Source organism: Triticum aestivum, chromosome 4A (assembly GCF_018294505.1).
Source record: "Triticum aestivum cultivar Chinese Spring chromosome 4A, IWGSC CS RefSeq v2.1, whole genome shotgun sequence".
NCBI classification, from domain to species: Eukaryota; Viridiplantae; Streptophyta; class Magnoliopsida; order Poales; family Poaceae; genus Triticum; species Triticum aestivum.
In genome coordinates, this window is record NC_057803.1 from 464,339,241 (window position 1) to 464,363,285 (window position 24,045).

Here is a 24,045-nt window from a genome sequence, read left to right on the forward strand (position 1 = left end):
TGCCGTGCCGGCCCGCATGCTCGCCCTTCAGGCCCAGGCACGGCCCAAGGCGTGCCGTGTGCCGGGCCCGGCCCGTTTAGCATGTGCCGTGCCGTGCCAGGCCCGTGCCGTGCCGGCCGTGCTACCGGGCCGGCCCAACTATCCCGGCCCGTTTGGCCAGCTATAACCCGGACCATCAAGTACCATGACGTCCGTCGATCGCCAAGTACCCCTTCGGATATGCAAGTCCCTCAAAGGTCCACCGATGCCTAGAACGACTACAAGACCGGAACAAAGTACCACGATGACCGTTGACATGTACCACTACACCGCATCGAAACGTCAAGACCGTCCCGGATATTGCCAAGTACCACTTCGGTTTCGGAACGCGACGAGTACCACGACTACCCTCGAGGACATTGGTTCCATCAAGTTCGACTACCATGTGTGTACAACTACCGCCGCCGTGAGTTTCGACAAGACGTTGTGTGCCTCTATTTCTACTACCGTCCCGGTGATCACAGATGAACGATAGCACGTCTACTTCCTCTACTTGGCACCGAACGAGAGCCGTCCCGTTTGCACACTTCGAAGGTATAACCCCGAGACGACCGTCCGTGAACGAATGCTTGCGATGTTTGAGATGCTCGTGCTTGCTCCGTGCTCGAATTGTCGGTGCACGTTGCCCCTCTTTTGCCTTGTCTCCATCGCCGGCTCAGGGGACACCCGGTATCCGGGAGTGCCCCACCATCTTTTGCACGCATCCGCACACTTCTCCTTTGCATCGGTATCTCAATCGAGTTACCGGAACCGGAACGCTGCCATGGCACCGTTTTCGTTATCGTTGCCATGGCACCCCTTTTTCGTTTCCGCCACGATGACAAATGCTTCATAATGCTCTTGTCAACATTTTCTTAAAATTGCATAAAACTTGAACATGTCATCCGCATCATGTTAACAACATTAAGATGGTTTAAATTGTTGTTGAATTAAATTGCTAAACGCATATGGGGATTTACCGGATTTGTTGTTTGTTATATCCGGCCCCATTTAAATTGTTTAGATGGTATAGTTTGTTATGCTACACCTCTTGCCATGTTAACCAACATTTAATATTGCTGAGTACCTAACCAAGAGAGAACTAAATAATTGATGTGGTGTTCCGTCAATATGCAACTCGTTGCATATTGGGCTCCACTTAACTTGTAGTTTTGTTTGTGCCCCTTGCCATGCCATGCATATGTAAACCGGACATGCATCATACTTGGTTGTGCATCATGCCATGATTATGTGTTGGTTGTTTATTATGTTGTTTGCTTCTTTCCGGGTTGCTTCTCGCGTTAGCTTCGGTTTCGTTCCGGAGTTGTGAGGATCCGTTCGACTTCGTCCGTTTGTCTTCTTCATGCACTCGTTCTTCTTCCTTGCGGGATCTCAGGCAAGATGACCATACCCTCGAAATCACTTCTATCTTTGCTTGCTAGTTGCTCGCTCTTTTGCTATTCCTATGTTGCGATACCTACCACTTGCTTATCATGCCTTCCATTTTGTTAAGCCAAGCCTCTAACCCACCTTGTCCTAGCAAACCGTTGTTTGGCTATGTTACCACTTTGCTCAGCCCCTCTTATAGTGTTGCTAGTTGCAGGTGAAGATTGGAGTTTGTTCCATGTTTGAACATGGATATTTTGTTGGGATATCACATATCTCTTATCTAATTAATGCATCTATATACTTGGTAAAGGGTGGAAGGCTCGGCCTTATGCCTGGTGTTTTGTTCCACTCTTGCCGCCCTAGTTTCCGTCATATCGGTGTTATGTTCCCGGATTTTGCGTTCCTCACGCGGTTGGGTTATAATGGGAACCCCTTGATAGTTCGCCTTGAATAAAACTCCTCCAGCAAGGCCCAACTTTGGTTTTACCATTCGCCACCTAGCCTTTTTCCCTTGGGAGTCACGCATCCCGAGGGTCATGTTTATTTTAACCCCCCCCCCCCCGGGCCAGTGCTTGTGTAAGTGTTGGTCCAAACTAGAGCCACTTGCGGCGCCACCTCGGGGAAACTTGAGGGCTGGTTTTAGCTGTACGTAGTGTTCATCCGGTGTTGCCCTGAGAACGAGATATGTGCAGCTCCTATCAGGATGTCGGCGCATCGGGCGGTCTTGCTAGACTTGTTTTACCATTGTCGAGGATGTCTTGTAACCGGGATTTCGAGTCTGCTCGGGTCTTCCCGCTAGAAGGAATATCCTTCGTTGACCGTGAGAGCTTGTGATGGCCTAAGTTGGGACACCCCTGTAGGGATTTGAACTTTCAAAAGCCGTGCCCACGGTTATGGGCAGATGGGAATTTGTTAATGTCCGGTTGTAGAAAACCTGAAGTTGACCTTAATTAAAATACATCAACCGCGTGTGTAACCGTGATGGTCTCTTCTCGGCTGAGTCCGGGAAGTGAACACGGTGTTGGAGTTATGCTTGACGTAGGTTGTTCTAGGATCACTTCTTGATCATAGTTGTTCGACCGTGCCTTTTCTCTCTCTTCTCGCTCTCATTCGCGTATGTTAGCCACCATATATGCTAGTCGCTTGCTGCAGCTCCACCTCATAACTTTGCCTTACCCATAAGCTTAAATAGTCTTGATCGCGAGGGTGTGAGATTGTTGAGTCCCCGTGACTCACAGTTACTTCCAAAACCAGTTTGCAGGTGCCGATGTTACGGAGCAGGTGACGCAACCAAGCTCAGGAGGAGCGCAATGAAGATCTTGTCCTTTGTGTTGTTTCGTTCTAGTTGATCAGTAGTGGAGCCCAGTTGGGGTCGATCGGGGATCTGTGTAGCATTTGGGGTAGTCTTCTTTTATTTTGGCTCCGTAGTCGGGCCCTGATTGTATTTGGATGATGTAATGTTTTATTCATGTATTTGTGTGAAGTGGCGATTGTAAGCCAACTATGTATCTCTTTCCCTTATGTATTACATGGGTTGTGTGAAGATTACCTCACTTGCGACATTGCTTTCAATGCGGTTATGCCTCTAAGTCGTGCTTCGACACGTGGGAGATATAGCCGCATCAAGGGCGTTACAATGGATCTTTGGGCTCACTCATTTTTGAAAAGATTGAGACATGCGAACCATGTCTATTGGTAGATATGCATGAAGAAACTCCATACAGATGGATCATTTGGACTCACTTGATTTTGAATCACTTAAGACATGCAAATCATACCACATGGGCAAGATGACTCAAAGGCCTCATTTTCAGTAAGATGGAACAAGAAAGCAACTTGTTGGAAGTAATACATTTCGATGTGTGCAGTCCAATGAGTGCTGAGGTACACAGTGGATATCGTTATGTTCTTACTTCACAAATGATTTGACTAGATGCTGAGTATATTTACTTGATGAAACACAAGTCTGAATTATTGAAAGGTTCAAGTAATTTCAGAGTGAAGTTGAAGATCGTCATGAAAAGATGATAAAATGTCTATGATATGATCATAGAGATGAATATTTGAGTTACGAGTTTGGTACACAATTAAGACATTGTGGAAATTGTTTCACAACTAATACCGCCTGGAACACCATAGTGTGATGGTGTGTCCGAACATCATAACTGCACCCTTTTGGATATGGTGCATACCATGATGTCTCTTATCAAATTACCACTATCATTTATGGGTTAGGCATTAGAGACAACCACATTCACTTTAAATAAGGCACCACACGATTCTGTTGAGACGACACTGTATGAACTATGGTTTAGAGAAACCTAAGCTGTCGTTTCTTAAAAGTTTGGGGCTATGACGCTTATGTGAAAAAGTTTCAGGATGAAAAGCTCAAACCCAAAGCGGATAAATGCATCTTCATAGAATACCCAAAAATAGTTGGGTATACCTCCTATTTCAGATCCAGAAGCAAAGGTGATTGTTTCTAGAAACGGGTCCTTTCTCGAGGAAAAGTTTCTCTCGAAAGAATTGAGTGGGAGGATGGTGGAGACTTGATGAGGTTATTGAATCGTCACTTCAACTAGTGTGTAGCAGGGCACAGGAAGTTGTTCCTGTGGAACCTACACCAATTGAAGTGGAAGCTTATGATAGTGATCATGAAACTTCGGATCAAGTCACTACCAAACCTCATAGGTCGACAACGATGTGTACTACTTCAGAGTGGTACGTAATCCTGTCTTGGAAGTCATGTTGCTATACAACAATGAACCTACGAGCTATGGAGAAGCGATGGTGGGCCCGGATTCCGACGAATGGCTCGAGGCCATAAAATCCGAGAAAGGATCCATGTGTAAAACAAAGTATAGACTTTGAAAGAACTACTTGATGGTCGTAAGGCTGTTGGGTGCAGATGGATTTTAAAAGGAAGACGAACAATGATGGTAAGTGTAACCATTAAGAAAGCTCGACTTGTCGTTAAGATGTTTCCCGACAAGTTCAAGGAGTTGACTACGATGAGACTTTCTCACTCGTAGCGATGCTAAGAGTCTGTTGGAATTGTGTTAGCAGTTACTGCATTATTTATGAAATCTTGCAGATAGGATGTTAAAACATTGTTTCCTCGACGATTTTCTTGAGGAAAGGTTGTATGTGATACAACCAGAAGGTTTTGTCAATCCTGAAAGATGCTAACAAGTATGCAAAGCTCCAGCAATCCTTCTAAGGACTGGAGTAAGCATCTCGGAGTTGGAATGTACACTTTGATGAGATGATCAAAGATTTAGGGTTTATACAAAGTTTATGAGAAACTTGTATTTCCAAAGAAGTGAGTGGGAGCACTATAGAATTTTTGATGAGTATATGTTGTTAACATATTGTTGATCAGAAATGATGTAGAATTTCTGGAAAGCATGCAGGGTTATTTGAAAAGTGTTTTTCAATGGAAAACCTGGATTAAGCTACTTGAACATTGAGCATCAAGATCTATAAGGATAGATAAAAAACGCTTAATATTACTTTCAAATGAATACATACCATGACAAGATTTTGAAGGAGTTCAAAATAGATCAGCAAAGAAGGAGTTCTTGGCTGTGTTACAAGGTGTGAGTATTGAGTAAGAGTCAAGACCTGACCACGATAGAAGAGAGAGAAAGGACGAAGGTCGTCCCCTATGCTTTAGACGTAAGCTCTACAGTATGCTATGCTGTGTACCGCACCTGAAGTGTGCCTTGCCATGAGTTAGTCAAGGGGTACAAGAGTGATCCAGGAATGGATCACATGACAGCGGTCGAACTTATCCTTAGTAACTAGTGGACTAAGGAATTTTCTCGATTATGGAGGTGGTAAAAAAGTTCGTCGTAAAGGGTTACGTCGATACAAACTTTGACACTAATCCGGATGACTCTGAGTAGTAAACCGGATTCGTATAGTAGAGCAGTTATTTGGAATAGCTCAAAGTAGCGCGTGGTAGCTGCATCTACAAGATGACATGGAGATTTGCAAAGCACACATGGGTCTGAAAGGTTCAGACCCATTGACTCATAAACCCCTCTCACAAGCAAGATATGAACAAACCCTATGGGTGTTGAATTCATTACAATCGCATGGTGATGTGAACTAGATTATTGACTCTAGTGCAAGTGGGAGACTGTTGGAAATATGCCCTAGAGGCAATAATAAAATGGTTATTATTGTATTTCCTTGTTCATGATAATTGTCTATTGATCATGCTATAATTGTATTATCTGGAAATGTCCCTAGTAAGCCTCTAGTTGACTAGCTCGTTGATCAATAGATGGTCATGGTTTCCTGACCATGGACATTGGATGTCATTGATAACGGGATCACATCATTAGGAGAATGATGTAATGGACAAGACCCAATCCTAAGCATAGCACAAGATCGTGTAGTTCGTTTGCTAGAGCTTTTCTAATGTCAAGTATCATTTCCTTAGACCATGAGATTGTGCAACTCCCGGATACCGTAGGAGTGCTTTGGGTGTATCAAACATCACAACGTAACTGGATGACTATAAAGGTGCACTATAGTTATCTCCGAAAGTGTTTGTTGGGTTGGCACAAATTGAGACTGGGATTTGTTACTCCGTATGACGGAGAGGTATCTCTGGGCCCACTCGGTAATGCATCATCATAATGAGCTCAATGTGACTAAGGAGTTAGTCACGAGATCATGCGTTACAGAACCAGTAAAGTGACTTGTCGGTAACGAGATTGAACGAGGTATTGGGATACCGACGATCGAACCTCGGGCAAGTAACATACCGATTGACAAAGGGAATTGAATATGGGATTGATCGAATCCCCGACATTGTGGTTCATCCGATGAGATCATCGTGGAACATGTGGGAGCCAATATGGGTATCCAGATCCCGCTATTGGTTATTAGCCGGAGAGGTGTCTCGGTCATGTCTGCATGGTTCCCGAACCCGTAGGGTCTACACACTTAAGGTTCGGTGACGCTAGAGTTGTTATGGGAAATAGTATGTGGTTACCGAAGGTAGTTCGGAGTCCCGGATGAGATTCCGGACGTCATGAGGAGTTCCGGAATGTTCCGGCGGTGAAGATCGATATATTGGACGAAGGGTATTGGAGTCTGGAAGTGTTCCGGGGATACCAGGCTATGGCCAGCATGACCGAAAGGTGTTTCGGGAGCCCCGGCAAGTGTTGGAGGGCCTCATGGGCCAAAGGGGAAGGGGCAAACCAGCCCACTAAAGGGTGGTGCGCCCCCCCCCCCCACCCTTTCCCACGTTACATGGGGAGGTGGGGCGCGGGAGCTCCTATTGGACGCGCTTTGCGTCAAAATGTCGTCGCCGCGCACAGGGGCGCAGCCTGACTGGGCCGGCCCATCATGCTGTACCGTGGTAAGAAAAGAAAGCAAAAAGGGGGAAGGGAAACGCGATGGAAACTCGAACTTGCGACCTACAGATTCGAAGCGCATGCTCCCAGCCACTCCACCTGACTAGCATTCCTTATACTAGCAAACAAACACGCACTTATAATAACTTAGTACAACCGTACAACCAGAATTACACACTGTAGTGAACATCTTAAAAGAAATTGTAGATTTTTCTGAAAGTGTATATTTTGAAAAAGTGCGACCATTTTTTTCATTTCTAAACATACTTTGTACACAGGAACATATTCTGTACAAAAAAGTGTATATTTTTTGTACACAATGCTCTGAATCTTGAAGACAAATTTGAAGCACAAACATTTTTTGAATCTTCAGAACAAATTTAGAAATGGAGAACAAATTTGAAAGCGCGAACAATTTTTAAAGCACGAACATTTTTTGAATCTTGAGAACAAATTTTGATAACTCCCGAACAAATTTGGAAGCGCGAACAATTTTTTAAAGCACAAACATTTTTTTAAACTCGAGAATTTTTTTGAAATAGAGAACAATTTTGAAAAATCCCGAACAAATTTGGATGCATGATTTTTTTTGGAAAATGTGAACAAAATTGGAAGTCTGAACAATTTTTTAAAACACGAACATTTTTTGAATCTTGAAAATATATTTTGAAACGGAGAGAAATATTTAAAAATCCCGAACAAATTTGGAAGCGCGAACATTTTTTGAATATGTGACCAAAAAATTGAAATTCAGTACATTTTCTGAATTTTAGAAGTTTTGTACTTTTTTGTGTAACGAGAACAAAAATTTTGAATTTTGAGAACATTTTTTTAAAAACTGAACATTTTTTGGAAACACGAACAAAATTTAAATTTTTGATTTTTTAAAGGAAGAGAAGAAAAGGAAAGGAAATAAAAAAGAAAATCATAAACATTTTGTAAAACCAAGAACATATTCTAAAAAGAAAGTAAACTTGAAAAAGAAAGTGAAACAAGAAACAAAAAACGAAAAAATGAAAAAGAAACAGAAACGAAAAAAAAGAGAAATAAAAAAACAATAGAAAGCCGAAAAAGAACCGCATAAAAACGATACAGGAAAAAAAACCCGGTTCTGGGAACCTTCTGGAAGGTTCCCAAAACCGGTTTGGACGCATTATGTGTGGGCCGGCCCATTTCTGTTGCTAGATGCGCTGCCCCTGTGCGATCGCTCGACAGTTTGCCGCAGCGAGCGGCGAATAGGATTTTCCGTGGGGCGCCTCCACCTGGCTTGGGAGGCAAGCCTCCACCTGCTTGGCTTGGGGGGCAAGTCTCCCTAGGATTTTCCCTAGGGAGATCCAATCTGCCTGGCCGCCGGCCCTAGGGGAAACCCTAGGGCGCCTCCCCCTCTCCCCTTGCCCCTATATATAGTGGAGGGGTGGGAGGGCAGCCGCACCTCTTCCCTGGTGCAGCCCTCCCTCCTCCTACACCTCTTCCTCCTTCATAGTGCTTGGCGAAGTCCTGCTGGAGAACCACGAGCTCCATTGCCACCATGCCGTCGTGCTGCTGGAGTTCTCCCTCAACTTCTCCTCTCCCCTTGCTGGATCAAGGAGGAGACGTCCCCGGGCTGTACGTGTGTTGAACGCGGAGGCGCCGTTCGTTCGGCGATAGATCGGATCTTCCGCGATTTGAATCGCCGCGAGTACGACTCCATCAACCGCGTTCTTGTAACGCTTCCGCTTAGCGATCTTCAAGGGTATGAAGATGCACTCCCTCTCTCTCGTTGCTAGCATCTTCTAGATTGATCTTGGTGACATGTAGAATTTTTTTGAATTATTGCTACGTTCCCCAACTAAACTACTCACGCTTCATCAGAGAGGCTATGGTGTTGATGTAGAAGCCCTCCGTAATCGATTCCCCCTCCGGCAGATCGCTGGAAGAGGCCCCAAGATGGGATCTCACAGGTACAGAAGGTTGCGGCGGTGGAAAAGTGGTTTTGTGGCTCTCTGCGATCGATCTAGGGTATAAGAGTATATATATAGGCGAAAGAAGTAAGTCGGTGGAGCTACGAGGGACCCACGAGGGTGGGGGCACGCCCTCCTGCCTCGTGGAGTTCCAGACTTCAACTCCAAGTCTTCTGATTTGCTTTCGGTCCAAGAAAGATCATCGCGAAGGTTTCATTCCATTTGGTATTCGTTTTCTGTGAAATTCTAAAATAGGCACATAAAACAGAAATTAGCACTGGGCCTCCGGTTAATAGGTTAGTCCCAAAAATAATATAAAAGAGCATATTAAAGCCCATTAAACATCCAAAAAAGATAATATAATAGCACGGAACAATAAAAAATTATAGATATGTTGGAGACGTATCAATACTCCAAAAAATACCTGAACCATTCTGAAACCATTCCGGTTTCCGAATACCATCGTCCAATATATCAATCTTTACCTTTCGACCATTTCGAGACTCCTCGTCATGTCCGTGATCTCATCCACTCCGAACAATCTTGGTCACCAAAACACATAACTCATAATACAAATCATTATCGAACGTTAAGCGTGTGCACCCTACGGGTTCGAGAACTATGTAGACATGACCGAGACATATCTCCGATCAATAACCAACAGCAGAACCTAGATGCTCATATTGTTTCCTACATATTCTATGAAAATCTTTATCGGTCAAACCGCAATGACAACATAAATAATTCCCTTTGTCATCGGTATGTTACTTTGCCTGAGATTTGATCGTCGGTATCTTCATACATAGTTCAATCTCATTACCGGCAAGTCTCTTTACTCGTTCCGCAGTACATCATCCCGCAACTAACTCATTAGTCACATTGCGTGCAAGGCTTATTATGATGTGCATTACTGAGAGGGCCCAGAGATACCTCTCTGATACTCAGAGTGACAAATCCTAATCTCGATCTATGCCAACCCAACAAACACCTTCGGAGATACCTGTAGAGCATCTTTATAATCACTCAGTTACGTTGTGACGTTTGATAGCACACAAGGCATTCCTCTGGTATCCGGGAGTTGCATAATCTCATAGTTGAAGGAATATGTATTTGACATGAAGAAAATAAAACTGAACGATCAATATGCTAAGCTAACGGATGGGTCTTGTCCATGGCATCATTCTCTAATGATGTGATCCCATTCATCAAATGACAACATATGTCTATGGTCAGGAAACTTAACCATCTTTGATTAACGAGCTAGTCAAGTAGAGGCATACTAGGGACACTCTGTTTTGTCTATGTATTCACACATGTATCAAGTTTCTGGTTAATACAATTCAAGCATGAATAATAAACATTTATCATGATATAAGGAAATACAAATAACAACTTTATGATTGCCTCTAGGGCATATTTCCTTCACGAACTACCCGACGCCATTGGACATGCGCGTGCCGGGTGCATGGCGACTGAGTGCAGGGGGCGTCCTCGTGCCTCTGCCACCCTATGACGTGGAACGCCCTGCCGAGATCGCGGTGATCCGGGCCAACCAGTCGGAGCATGCGCGCCAGCAGCCACGGTACGCGGCGGACAACCATGCGCGGTGGACCGTGTACTTCCAGCGGTGCCACGACGGGCAGTTGGTGTCCACCAACGGCAGCCCGACGCCGAGGGGGCGACACAACTCGGAGGGCTGCCGTCAATGGTGGTGCGCGCCCAGGCGGACTCTCTTCGTCATGCTCGCGCACATCGAGGGCGTCAACGAGCCGTGGCTGGAGGACCTGGCGACATCCATATCTCGTCGCCGCGGAAGCTCCTAGATGTCGAGGCACATGGACACGCCGTCCTCATCGTCCTCGGGCTCCCGCTCCTACGGGTCGGCACCGGCGGCACTCGTCCCCGTCAAGCCGGAGCCGTAGGAGACGCCGCTCCGTCGGTGCAGCTGCGGTGGCACCATCGTCATAAACGAGGGCGGCCACGTCCCTTCCCCTCCCCACGGCCACTACCGCCTCGTCAAGCCGAAGAAGGAGACGACGGTGACCATCGTGGTGAAGCAGGAGCACGAAGCCATTGCCGCCGACCTCGAGACCGGCCTCTCCTGGTCGTGGCAGAACTACGTGGCGCAGGAGATGGAGCGCCAGCGCCACGCTCTGGAAGAAATCGCCGCACGGTACCGCGGCCGTGACGAGGGCGGCGTCATTGTGCCCTCCGACAGCAACGACGAGGTCACTGCGCCGAGCCAGCCGGTCCGCTGCGGTGATCCGGGGCGGGGCTGCAGCAAGGACGCCCCAAGGACGAGACGACAATGACGGCAACGACTACGACGACTACATCATCTTCTACAACCTCCTCGGCATGAACAACTAGGAGTAGTTTTTATAATGTTTTTATCTATGTAAATTCGCCTAAATATCAATGAAATCGCCTATATTTCGTCCAAATTAACCGAATTTCGTCGACTTTGGGGTTTTTTTAATTTTTTTTGGATGATGCCGTTGCGGCGCGGCTGGGAATCGGTTCCCCCCACGCCGAAATTATCGACGGCAAGCCCCCAAGAGACGCTATTTTTCTCCTAAAAGCGCCCTTGGCGGGCCGAACGGCTGGAGATGCCTAGCCTTTCCACTTGAACTTGAAAATCATAAAAACATATGTATTAGACAACTGTGCTATGGACAATTCCTTTCAATTACCCTAAGGAAAAGTACAATAAGTTGATGTGAACAAGCTATACGAGCCCATATTTTTGCTCTGGAAGAAAACCGTGTTGTTAATTAAGGGTTAGTTTTAGCAGGGGCTTCAAAAATTCTATGGGAGAATAAGATGGACCATATATTGATAAAGTAATGCATACTATAATACATGTTCGCTATTAAATTGGTTGTAAGATATCGTGAACTAGTTTTTACATTACACACGGACGGGAGCACACAGATTCTAGGCCACATGATTGTGTCAAGTTTCAGAAGCTTGCATTGTGTTTAGGGCTTAATTAATCCATGCACGCAACTTTTGGAGCATTCGGCAGAGACTGGATGGCCCATGCACTCCAACTCTCATAATTTTTCTTTTGACTTCTGAAACTTGAATCTATTACATCTTTTGAACTAAAAGTCCAATTTACATTTCATTTGCATATTCGTGTTCCTTGTGACGAGGGCTTTGAAACAAGGCCACTATTGAATATGTTTTGACACGTTTTAGAAACTTCATCAAGTTTCAACAAATAAAACTTGATAGGAACAAACGATAAAATTACCAAGTTTCAAAAACTAAAACTTGGACCCTAAACCTTAAGCTCCAAGCCCTAAGCCCTAAAAGCAAATGAAACTTGGTAAAACTTTATGAAAGTTGATGAAAACTTAATATTGTGACTATCAAGTTTTAATATTGAAACTTAATAAAAATTGCATAGTTGTCAAAATGTATTCATGTGTGGTCTTGTTTGTAATTTCTCGTCGCAACAAACACAAATATGCATACTAAACTTAGTTTGGACTTTCTTTAGTTGAAAATATATAATAGCTTCAAGTTTGAACATGAAATGAAAAAGTATGAGAGAAGAGGTGAGTAGAGCATGCAACTCTGCTAAAAACATGCATGCATGGGGGCCCATGCAAGTCAAACATACTACGTTTGTACTATTTACAAAAAACTGATCCTTTTGGAAATTTAATCCGTCCACTGACCACTTGAGAAACTTATTTGTGAATCTGGTCTTCGGTATACATCAAACCGTTACACTCTTACACACAATATAGCCAAAATGTTTGGCTACATCAACTGTATGAGTGTAGTCAAACGGTTTGACAGGGCTACAAGACAACTTGCTAAAGTGGTTTGGAGTCTATCCAAAACATTTGAAGCAACTCATACACTTCATGTAGTCAAACAATTTGATTACATTGCGTGTATGAGTGTAGTCAAATGGTTTGGTGTATATACCAGGGCCAGATTCGGAAATACGTTTTTCAAAGGTTCAATAGACGGATTAAGTTTTAGGAAGGGGCATCTAGTACACATAATACACTACCTATGGTGTACCTCATCCTATTCTTGTCACTGGTCGCGCCCACCATGAACTATGACATCCGCACAAGTGATGTTGTCAACTCCAACAATAATAACAATATGACAAGGGGTAATGTTTAGGATGTTGACGACATCTAGATGAGTAGATATGTGCGTTTAATTGGAAATTTCTCATCTAGCATGATGTAGATCATATATTTTTTCAAAATTTCAATTTGACAGTATATATCTGTGATTTCGTAAAAAAATACTTTTTAATTCATCTCCTCCTACAGGTATGCTTGGCCAGAGCTTCCGAGAACTTGCCCAGGTCTGGGCCCTACCACTCAGGCCTCATAACCTCTCACACAAAGCTCCGTGGAAAGCGGGCAACGAGAAGAAAATGTGGGTCCTGAACTAGAGGACGCCACAAAGGGGGCACATGCCATCTCCTGGCACATTTCATTTTGCCACCTTTGTCCCCTAGGGAGGCGATCCTGCAAAAGTTGACATGAGGAAGTCTTGATCTTCAACGAAAGCGACACCTTTCACAGATGAGTGATCCAAGTAAGAGTCAACGGACGACATAGGGAACAATACACCGAGTCTACATAGAACAATCCGAACGGAGCCAGGTGCCAGGACACAACATCAGAAGAGTTCGACAACTTCGTCCGAAAGGTTGCCTACAAGGCGGCCCAAGCTAAGGTCTCCTCACAGCCAAATGTTAGTTGGAAAGGGATGTTCCAAGTCCCACTGTGGGAAGTCGAGGAAACAAAAAATATTGGTTCCATGTAGATTGAAAACAGGCCAAGGAATTAGGAGCGTAGCGGAACCTGCCAATCCATGGGTTCAATCAGAAGAGGGTCCCATCTCCATTGCTTATGGAGACGCATGTACCCTAGGTGAATCTCATGCATACCAACTTAGTTCTAGAACTAGGAATTCTCTTTTTTTTTGCAAAAGGATCCAAATATATTATCAAAGTTCACCGGAAATACAAAGAACCTAAAACATAATAAAAATTACATTGAGATTCCGAGACCATCGTACGACCAATATTGTAGCCAGAAAGAGTCGTCGACGCGCCGCTATCTCTGCTCCCCTACCGGAGGCTTGACTTTGTCAATGACATACGAGAAGTCTTCGTTCACATGTCCTTAAGTGTGTGCTTGAATGTCTGATACTTTACCTGTGTGGCAGAGAGAGATGGTGGGGAAAATTTATAGTGCAGGGATCTTTTAACCTTCTTCATGTCTAACCAAAGGCGAGACGAGATTCTCAGATTTCATGCAATCTTTTTCATTGTTTGAACTTTGAACTTTGAACTTGAGGGAGTCCACATCAGTCTACACTAGTACAATCCATGTATAATCGCTTGTGATAATTCTGAGACTAAGGAGGCATTAATCTACGTTTCCACCGAATTAGTAACATAGAACTCTCTAATCGTCCTCATACTACTCGGTCCGGTCGTCGGCGGCGGACACCGGGAAGCGGCAGAGCGGGCAGGCGCGGCTGATCCGGAGCCACCTGAAGATGCAGCTCTCGTGGTATCCACGCGAGCACGGCATCTTCCTGATCTTGTCGCCTACCTCGAAGCTCTCCTTGCATACAGCGCACTCCGCCTCCCTCGTCTCCTCGACGGCCGCCTCCTCCAGCCCGGCGATGGCCTCCTCGGACGCCGGGACCGCGCCGAAGCTGCCGTATCTGTACCCAGACGACCCGTCATCGTGTCCATCGCCGTTACCTCCGCGCATGAAACCATGAAAGTAAGTGTCTCGCTCCAGTAGCCGAAACTCTGTGATGAAGCTGCCTGGCTGAGAGATTGAGACTAAGCGGGCCGGGGCAGGGCGTGTCTGTTCACCGGCGGCCGCGTCGTAATATGGGCTGGAGCCGTCCATGTCGCGTGAAGCCACCGCGGAGAAGACGACGACGAATCGGCCGTGGACGAACGAGAGAGAGAGGTGCACGAACGAAACAGCTGAGGGCGGAAACGAACGGGGTCCCGCTGCTTTTGTAGAGCCAAAATGATGTCCAGCGATCCGGTTCCGAGTGAGATTTCGTTTCCGGTACCATCTCGGCGGACCCGATGCGCGGCCGACTGTAAGCCCACCACTCGGTTGCAAAAGCCTAGCCCATATCAATCGCCCGCCAGCTCGCAGCCCAAAAGGCCCAAACACTGCGTTGTCCAGACAGACCCGTCGCGGGTGAGGTGAGCCGCTCCGCCCCCATCCCGGCCCGCCGCCGCGAAGAATGGAGCCTTGCATCTCCAACTGTTTACTCCTTTGCTTTACCGTCAGCTAGATAAAGCGTGCTCATTCGTTGGACTAGAATCGGTGCTATATTTTTATTAGCTTTTCGTTGATTGCGCTAGAAACATACTATCATACAAGATAGTACAACCAGATTCAGGTTGTCAAAACCAGTTACTCCATAGAATGGATAAATTAGTTTCCTATTCATGACTACATATACACAATTTACAATTCATTTAGTCAAAAGTATATCACCAGTGCATCAGACCTAGTGATGATAAAACAAATCTACGCAGATAAGCTAATTGCATCTAAACGGAAAAACTTTTTAGTATGTATTCTAGAAAAAACTTTAACAATATAGAGATCTCAGGCCATCAGCGAAGTAGACTAACCGCACAATATTCTTGTGTCGTTCCATCGTCACAGAGTCATGGGGCGCAGGCGCGCAGCATCACATCACCGGCGGCGATAGATTTTGGTTGCAACCTTGTCGATTGAGTGCCAGTTTTCTCCTTCTGGCACTGCCCTAGGCTTGCAGCTCATCTCTGCGTCCGGTCTGCCGGCAAGGCAGCAACGTATCCGTGGATCCGGCGCCTACCTCTGTCCTGGCATCCTCTTCCCTTCGCCCCTTCTTGATGGACGCGTGATGGAGAGATCCGATCAGCAGCCAGCACTTGGCTTCGGTTACGATCACAGAAGCGGCTTGGAAAGTGGAAAGGAAGAGGTTAGCATCTAGCGATATGTGCGTGCGTAGTCTTTTTTTTTTTGAGTAACTTGTGCGTGCGTAGTCCATCTCCAAGTCGTGGCTGCGTGCGGCAAGCCTGCAACTAAAGCCTCTCTTGTCATCTCCCTAAAAAAAAAAGCCTCTCTTGTCCTCCACGACGGGCTGCCATTTTCCTTGACCTCATTTTGTACTTTTAGCAAATAGATTGGGCTGTATCTATACATGGGCTGACACGCCGAGGCTTCACGTTAGTTGCAAAGTCTGAATCGATAGGGGGGGGGGGGGGGGGGGGGGGGGGGGGGGGGGGGCGAAGCACGTTACGTACACCGACCGAATCAAAAAAATTAGCGACTAACTGAATGCCACCGAGGGAAGACACGATCGTTAGGGGGGGTCTCGCCCCCCCCCCCCCCCCCCCCCCCCCCCCGCCTGAACTCGTCCCTGGGGCTATAAGACATAATGACAGTTCAGACACACAGTACCTGCCAAAAGAAAAAAAATGCAGCCTTCACGAAGGCGTTAGTCAGGCAGCACAGTAGCTCCGATCACTGATTTGGCAGACGCCTTGTGCCAAGGTGCTTACCGGTGTTGGGTCCAATTATTTTGGGCGTGCCCGTCATGATCTGCGTTTGTGGGCTTGCCAAACATGAGCCCAACCAAAGCATGTTGCTTAGCAACTAAAACTGCTGACAATGACACAAAGCAAAATTTCAAAGATGATAACAATATATACTGCATCAGTTTTGCCACTGTAACTTCTACGTAGAAGACGGATCTATTCTAATAAAGTAATAATTCCAGTGTACCAAAACTCTTGTTACCTTGTTAACCCAGAATCAAGTCATCAATGATACAAGCCTGTTGGAACTTCCAAAGAGTAGTCTTCCGTAGTCTGATCAGGTTGACTGCAATATTTGTCTATTTCTGCCCAGTGGATATGAAGGTGCCAAAGGAATAAACCGAAAATTCCAACGGCATTCCTTGGATACGTCAATATGCCAATACTTTGCCTTTAACGTGGATATTTCCAAATTCGTTCCAACAGACACAGTAAAAACTTCTTAGCTTGTTGCTGTTGGCTCAATTATGTCTTAGACACGCAATCCTATGTATGTCTTGGACACGCTATCCTATAAATGTAGCAGTGCCAACAACCAGAGGAGTTGATCCAGCTAAGACACCCAAGTAAGCACTAGTTCCTAGCTACGTCCTGTATGAACACAGCAATCCTTCCTCAAGAAGGCAGAAACGATGCACGGGCTATGTGCGCACGAGCAGGGCACGGTCGATGACCTGGCGCACCTTGGCCCGGCCTTGTACGAGTGCATGGCGCATGTGATCGAAGGATCTTTTGAGAAGACTGACCGCAGCCTTAGGAAGATCAGAAAGCTCGCCTCTTTAGTGGACGGGCCACTGCAGCGCCTGTCCATGATAATCGCCGACAGCTTAGCCCGCCGCCTTCTATGCCCCATCCAGGGCTTTGCTGCTGCCCTTATCGATCCGTCTCGCTACCTCGAGCAGGCCTGCCTCCGGTCTGCCCGCGAGAACTTCGCCAGCATCAGCCCCTACCTCAGCACTGGCTTTGTCACTATTAACCGGGCTATGCTGGAGCAAGTCCAGGATCAAAAGGTCACACTCTACTTTAATTTTGCTTAAAGATGCAAAAAACATTTCACGTTATATGTGGCTGTCTAGATATATTTACAGCTATTTTTCCTGACTTAGTTTGGATTTGTTGTTCTTCCTGAATGTGATATGGCATGTCTAATCTAGCTAAGTTAGTCCTTTACTTCACCCGCAAAAAAAAGTTGGTTCTTTTCTTATAGGATTATATAGAAGATTCAGAATCGCCGTTATTTAATGTATGTGTTATGTATTACTGGTTTAGCATGCCAATTTTAGTCAGTACATTGGTAAGCAATTTTTTCCATCTTGTAAAATGTTTTGTTGAGCTATCTGTTGAACAGTTAATAATATGCGGAATTGAGGATTAGATCCCAGGATCATCAATAGTTGATGGGAATGAAAATCCAACTTAGGTACAGTGCTTATTAGTACCTGAAAGTTTTTTCCCTGAGATGGTAATATTTGAAGATTCTTACTCCCTCCATCTCACTTAGAGGGCATCACAATTTGTTTGGTAAGACCAAGGACAGCGAGCTGGATGTAATCTGGGGTGAAATTTGGATTGAAATGCCCCTAATCAAACATACAACCACAGTTAATTTATTTCGTTTTGGAAGCCCTGGGTCTGAAATGTTATGTGAATTTTTTTAAAAATACTTATATTAATTTTGGCTCCTTTTGTGACTATATATTTTCTAGTAAACTAGTTTAAAGCCACGTTCTCTTAGGTTCACTGGTTCAATATCACAATATGTGCCTGTATTTACATTGAAAATGGACTTGTATAGGTCAGCAACTCTAAACACATATAGTGTGTGCTTTTTCTTAACTTATAACCTCTCTAGTTATAACCAGGTCCAAGATATAAAATATGTTGAGTTCCTCTTGAATTATTAGAGATTTTTTGGATTCCCTCCTCTTCTGATCAGATATAATTTCTCTAGTTATGTTACTCGATCGATTTGCACCATCAAAATCAGGTCCGATCAAATAGAGTATAAAAACATTCTTGTTTTTCTCAATGAATTAGAGAATTTTTCAGATTTACTCCAGTCCTGATTTCAGGATTGTTGTGGTGCCTCTAATGTTACACCTGGTTTATATGTGTATATAGATAGCATATACTGTTACCACAATATTGATATCCTTAAATAATGTCTCAAATTATGATGCATGTTTGAATAAAAAAAATACTTCATGGAGAGTAAGAGGAATCTACATCCAAGCTTGACGCTTTGAGTTTCTTACTCTATTATACGCAATATTGGTTCTACCAACAAGGCCAGGTTTTCTGTGCTATTGTCCTGTGATATATTTATGACCACTTTGTATGCATCACAAGCTTGAGAACTTCTGAATTCTGATGATGCTGGCACTGCAGGTTGTCCGAATTGTTGACTTGTCCTGCTCAACCACCCACCCGTGGCAGTGGCTCAAGATTCTTCACGATTTCCATGGCCGCCCTGGGGGCCCGCCCGAACTACGTTTAACTGTCGTCCATGAAGACAGTGAGTTCCTGGACAACATGCAGGCGCTCCTGTGTAGGCAAGCTGCTAACCTCAAGCTATGCTTTTATTTCGACAAGGTGATTGGCAAACTCGAGACATTGGACTTCAGCAATCTCCGTGAGATCCTGAAAATAAACTTTGGTGAGGCGGTTGTGATCAGCTGCGCTCTGCAGATGCATCGCCTCCTTGCGGTTGATGACAGCGTAAGCCGCGACGGCATTGCTCAGCTCCAGCAAATGGCAAACATGGCTCGGCTTAAGCAAATGGCCTGCTCAGCATGCAGTCCGGCATCGACACTGAACTATCCGCAGACACCATCCCCTCAACGCCAGATACCAAGCCTGCTGGTGAGCTTCCTCTCTGCCATCCGTGCCCTTGAGCCGAAGATCATTGTGATGATGGAGCAAGACGCGGACCACAATGCCCCGCTGTTCCACGATCGGTTCACCAAGACAGTCGACTACTACGCCGCCCTCTTCGATAGCCTCAATGCGGTGGATTCAGCCAGCCCGCAGAGGGCGCGCGTGGAGAGGGTGCTCCTTGGCGAGGAGATAAAGAATATACTGGTATGCGAGGGGGTCCAAAGGCTTGAGCGGCATGAGAAGCTGAGCCAGTGGGAAATGCACATGCAGCGTTGCGAGGTTGACCATGTGCCCCTCAGCTTTGAAGCCATCAGGGAGGGCAAAGAGAGGCTGATGAGCTACGGATTGAAACAATGCAAGAGCGATGAAGACAATGCCGACCTTCTGCTGTGCTGGGGTGCAACTCGTCTGTACTCCATCTCAGCCTGGAGGCCACACAGCTCGAACGCGGCGCCAAATAAAGTGGCTGTCTAGCGCAGTAGGTCTCCAAGTTCATGGTGATTTCTGGAGCTGCGGAGAAGAAGCTGGTGCTTAGGGTATGCTTGAATGGCAACTCAAATTGATTGGTGCGAAGCTTAGGTATGTAGAGATGAAAGTGATGTGCTATTTTCTGGAGAACTATTACCAAACTGATTTGAATCGTCAGAGATGCCGATCCATTCATAATACATTCTTGGATCCATGTCCATATTGTCGTACGTTTACCCTGCCTTCATCAAAATTGGGTTTTCCAGTTTGGATATGGTTTAGGGTGTATTTTTTCTATGTTATTCATCATCTTCAGTTGACCGGCTGAAAGAGAGCAGAGTTGGTTTTGGAGTTGCAAAGAAGCATAGTAAGATGGGAGAGGCATACATTCTTGTGGTTGCCTGCTTCGATATGCCATATGTTTTCCTTGAATTAGGAATATACCCAGTGTGATCCTCCTTGTCTTTTCCTGCATAAAAGTATGTATGCAAATTTGTTGACCAGAAATAAGCACTGGATGTAAAAGGATGCAGTACATGATGTGGTCAAATTCTGGTGAGCACTCCAAGAACACCACCTTGGTATCACCTGCCGTTTGTAAATTCGAACAAATCCAAATTGTCGACTCTCCTTTCTGGTTTAAAAAATGCCAAGCGTATCTCTAGATCGACAGCTTGACCAATTTAACACGAGCTATATGTCACAAAAAATATATCATTAGAAACTTCAAATGTTAGATTTTCTAAGAGTAAAATGCACTGGCGTTACTTGAACTTGGGAAGAAAGCACACTTTGATCACTGTACTTCAAAATACGGCCAATACGGTCACTCAATACGTCTACACGTGATTGTACGGTCACTGTTCACCGTACGCCACTCGTCGCCCCTCCATTTGACCACTTGTTGACCAATCCGAGGCGACAACTGGCGCTCGCGGGGGGTTCCGCGGCATTTTTACAGGGAAACCCTTGGGTGGCTCCGTAATTCCTCCTATCTCCTTGTCTATTCGGCGTCGATCATAACGAAAGGGGAAGCGGTGAAAGGGGAGGAGGGCGATCGTCGGCGGCAGCGCACCACCACCACCGGAGTCATCGCACAAGGGCGAGAGGCGCCGCGCAGGCGCCGCGCATCTCATCGCAGGAGCTGTTTTGTCGGGATGTCGCCTGTTCGTCGCCCCGATGGTGCTCCGCCGCCCAACTACAGTAAGCCCTCACCTCGCCCCTCCATGGTTCTTGCGCTGTAAGCTGTAGGGTCGAAATTTAGAGGTGGGCATTGTGGATGGTGTGCTTGCTAGTCAGATATGCCCATCTGTACTTTGAAGATTTGCCTAGGGTTTTCGACCGCGATTTGGTGGTTTGAGCGTATAGGGTTTTGGGTTTGGAGAAAGGTGCTATCTTTTGTTGCATGTTGAAGATGCTGGTTGTATAGGTGAATTTGATACTCAAAGGTGCTTGCTTGCATCTATTTCTTGCAGATTATGTAGAACAGAAATTCTGAAACTCTGTTCTGCTCTGTTTTGATGTATGCAGATAAGCGTAGTAGGAAGTTTTCCGTTAAGTTTAACCATGGTGGTTATTTTCTTGGGCAAGGCAGCAACCGTTCCTATGTCAATGGTCATGAATTGTGGTATGATGAAGTAGATGCAGATACTTGGTCTCCAATCATGGTTGAAAACCTAGTTGAAGAGATAGGATGGGAGATGGTAGGCAGGATGAAGGTATATTACTGCATTCCCATTCTGTCAATCGACATGAATGGGTTAAGAGAAATCATAGGAGATAGGGACACAGATTAGATGCTCACATTTGTGTCACTAGGGCATTACTCATTTAGTTTGTACCTTGACCATGAAGACAGTTTGAATGCAAATGTGACTAAAGATGATGTGGTCAATTTCCCAATAAGGCAGCTACCTGAAGTGCTTAGTGACGAAGCTATGTACCTAGGGTAGGGTCATGGACCTGTCCAAACTGCCCTACCCAAGGACATCACTAGAAGAAATTGCCTTTCAATCGACTTGGAGGTGTTCCACTCGGCAGACTCGAAGACACTCGACCAAGAAGCGATCACTCGACCAAGACCAAACCACTCGACGGCCAGGAGACCTAAAGGCACTCCTCATGCTAACAGTCGGTTATTAAGTAGCCTTTATGGTCATCATAGCACTTTATTAAGGGTGTTACCAGTAACACCCGACCTTAATGTATTTAAAACCCTGCATAACTGAGGGCCGGAGGGGTCCGACAAACTCTATATAAGCCACCCCCCTCCTCAGTGTAAAGGGTTCGCACCCCTGTAAACCATACGCGCATAATCCAGTCGACCGCCTCCGGGCTCCGAGACGTAGGGCTATTACTTCCTCCGAGAAGGGACTGAACTCGTAAACCTCGTGTGCTTACAACTTCTCCATAGCTAAGATCTTGCCTCTCCATACTTACCCCCCTACATTACTGTCAGACTTAGAACCACGACAGTTGGCGCCCACCTTGGGGCTGGTGTTTTAGCGATTTGTTGGAGGAGTTGCGATCTTTTCCGATCCAAATCATCATGGTTTCTGGCGGAGTTTTGGTGGAGGGCCGCGAGATCCGTCTCGGCGCGCTCACGTTCATCGCCGACGACTCCGCTTGGCTTCAGGAGGCTCTGCTCGACGTGGACGCACTCCCCGCCTGCGGAGCAACGCACTTTAGCGCGTGCGTCCGCGACGTTCTCTTGCGGCAACCGTCGACCCCCTACCGGTCGGCTCATGTGTTGTCCTTCCTCCCTGTTTCCCGCCGGCGCAAGCGCTCCGGTCGGTCGAGACTTCAGCGGTGGGTGAGACACGCGGTGGCACGCCAGTCGGCCACCCCTCAAGTCGCGGCGATCGAGCCTGATGAATCCCTCTACGACATGTTCGATCTGTCGACTGGCACTACAGAGACCGCATCCGAGTGCGACAGCAGTGATCCGGCGGCGGAGGTTCTGATGGTCGATGGACCGCCCAGTCCTCCCGGTTTTCCCTGCACCGACGGAGGCGCAGGTGGAGGCGACCCGTCGCGTCCCCATGAGGAATATCTCCCCGAGCCTCTCACATCGCTGCAGAGAGAAGAACTCTGTCGCCGGAACATGGACGCACTGCACACTCCTATCGTCGGAGAAACCCCCTAGGCTCGTGCCTTGGAGGACGCGCGCCTGGCAAACTTGGCCGAGCGCGCTCGACTGGAGAACCTCCAGCGAGCACTCAACGAGCGTGCGTGACAACGGGTTCCCGAATCCAGTCGACGTCAGCTCTTTCCGCCCCTGCAGGTATATCGAACTCCGATTCAGAATTTAGCAGCTGCAGCCCGTATAGCAGAGTCGATTCAGCCTTCCCAGTCGGAGGCTGGCAGAGGCTTGCTGCAGATCAGAGCGTTACTCTGGGCAGCAGGAGACCAGAATTCCGCTGTTTCTTAGTCGCGGAACAGGATTCACAGCAGATCCGTTGCTGCAGACACAGTCCAATCGGCTCATAGCCCAAGATCGCCCCCGAGGCGTGAGGGACGTGGGGACCGGCGTAATCAGTACGGGAACCATGAGCAATATGACCACCGATTCGATCGTGACGATCGACGTCGAGTGCCCACCCCTCCCCCGAGGAGCGGGTCATATGCGCCTCGACAGCAGGATGACATGCGCCCTCGTACTGTTGGGCGAAGGATTCCAGTCGACTCCAGGGAGCCAGGCTTTGATGCGAGATCCATTCTCGTTCAAGGTTTGGTCGACAGGAACAGAGCTCACCGAGAAGGTCATGACAGAGATGCACCTACCAACAGTAGAGCACATGCTTCGAGGCCAGAGTGCTTTAGTAGAGCCATCAGGGCCGCTGTGATTCCTCCCAACTTCAGGTTGGCGACTGGAGTCAGTAAGTTCACTGGTGAGTCCAAGCCCGATACTTGGCTTGAAGACTACCGAGTGGCCGTCCAGATTGGCGGCGGCAATGACGAAGTGGCCATGAAGCACCTGCCTCTCATGTTAGAGGGCTCGGCCAGAGCGTGGATGAACCAGTTAGCACCCAGTAGTATTTACACTTGGGAAGATCTCGCCCGAGTGTTTGTCACCACATTCGAAGGAACATGCAAGTGACCGGCAGGGCTAACAGAACTGCGGTCTTGCGTGCAGAAGCCGAATGAAACTTTGAGGGATTACATCCAGAGATGGATCACGTTACATCACACGGTGGAGAATGTTCCTGACCACCAAGCAGTCTGTGCCTCAAAGAAGGTGTCAAGTACAGAGAACTGAATCTGAAATTCGGTCGGACCGGAGATATGTCTCTGAATCGGATGATGGAAATTGCCACCAAGTACGCTAATGGTGAAGATGAGGATCGACTCAGGAGTGGCAAGCTCA

The 24,045-nt window shown here is 46.5% G+C and overlaps 2 protein-coding genes across 2 annotated transcripts; one reads left to right on the forward strand and one right to left on the reverse strand.

Annotated features, from left to right (window-relative positions):
• Window positions 1-13,739: 13,739 nt before the first annotated feature.
• Window positions 13,740-14,702, reverse strand: LOC123082086 (E3 ubiquitin-protein ligase RDUF1). Its single transcript, XM_044504503.1, has one exon. It carries the CDS (start codon window positions 14,632-14,634, stop codon window positions 14,191-14,193), a length of 444 nt encoding a protein of 147 aa, XP_044360438.1. The 5' UTR covers window positions 14,635-14,702; the 3' UTR covers window positions 13,740-14,190.
• A 2,264-nt stretch (window positions 14,703-16,966) lies between these two features.
• LOC123083849 (scarecrow-like protein 3) lies at window positions 16,967-19,953 on the forward strand. The gene is made up of 2 exons (XM_044505740.1): window positions 16,967-17,344; window positions 18,723-19,953. The coding sequence occupies exons 1-2, from the start codon at window positions 16,967-16,969 to the stop codon at window positions 19,683-19,685; spliced, it is 1,341 nt and encodes a 446-aa protein (XP_044361675.1). The 3' UTR covers window positions 19,686-19,953.
• The last annotated feature ends 4,092 nt before the right edge of the window (window positions 19,954-24,045 follow it).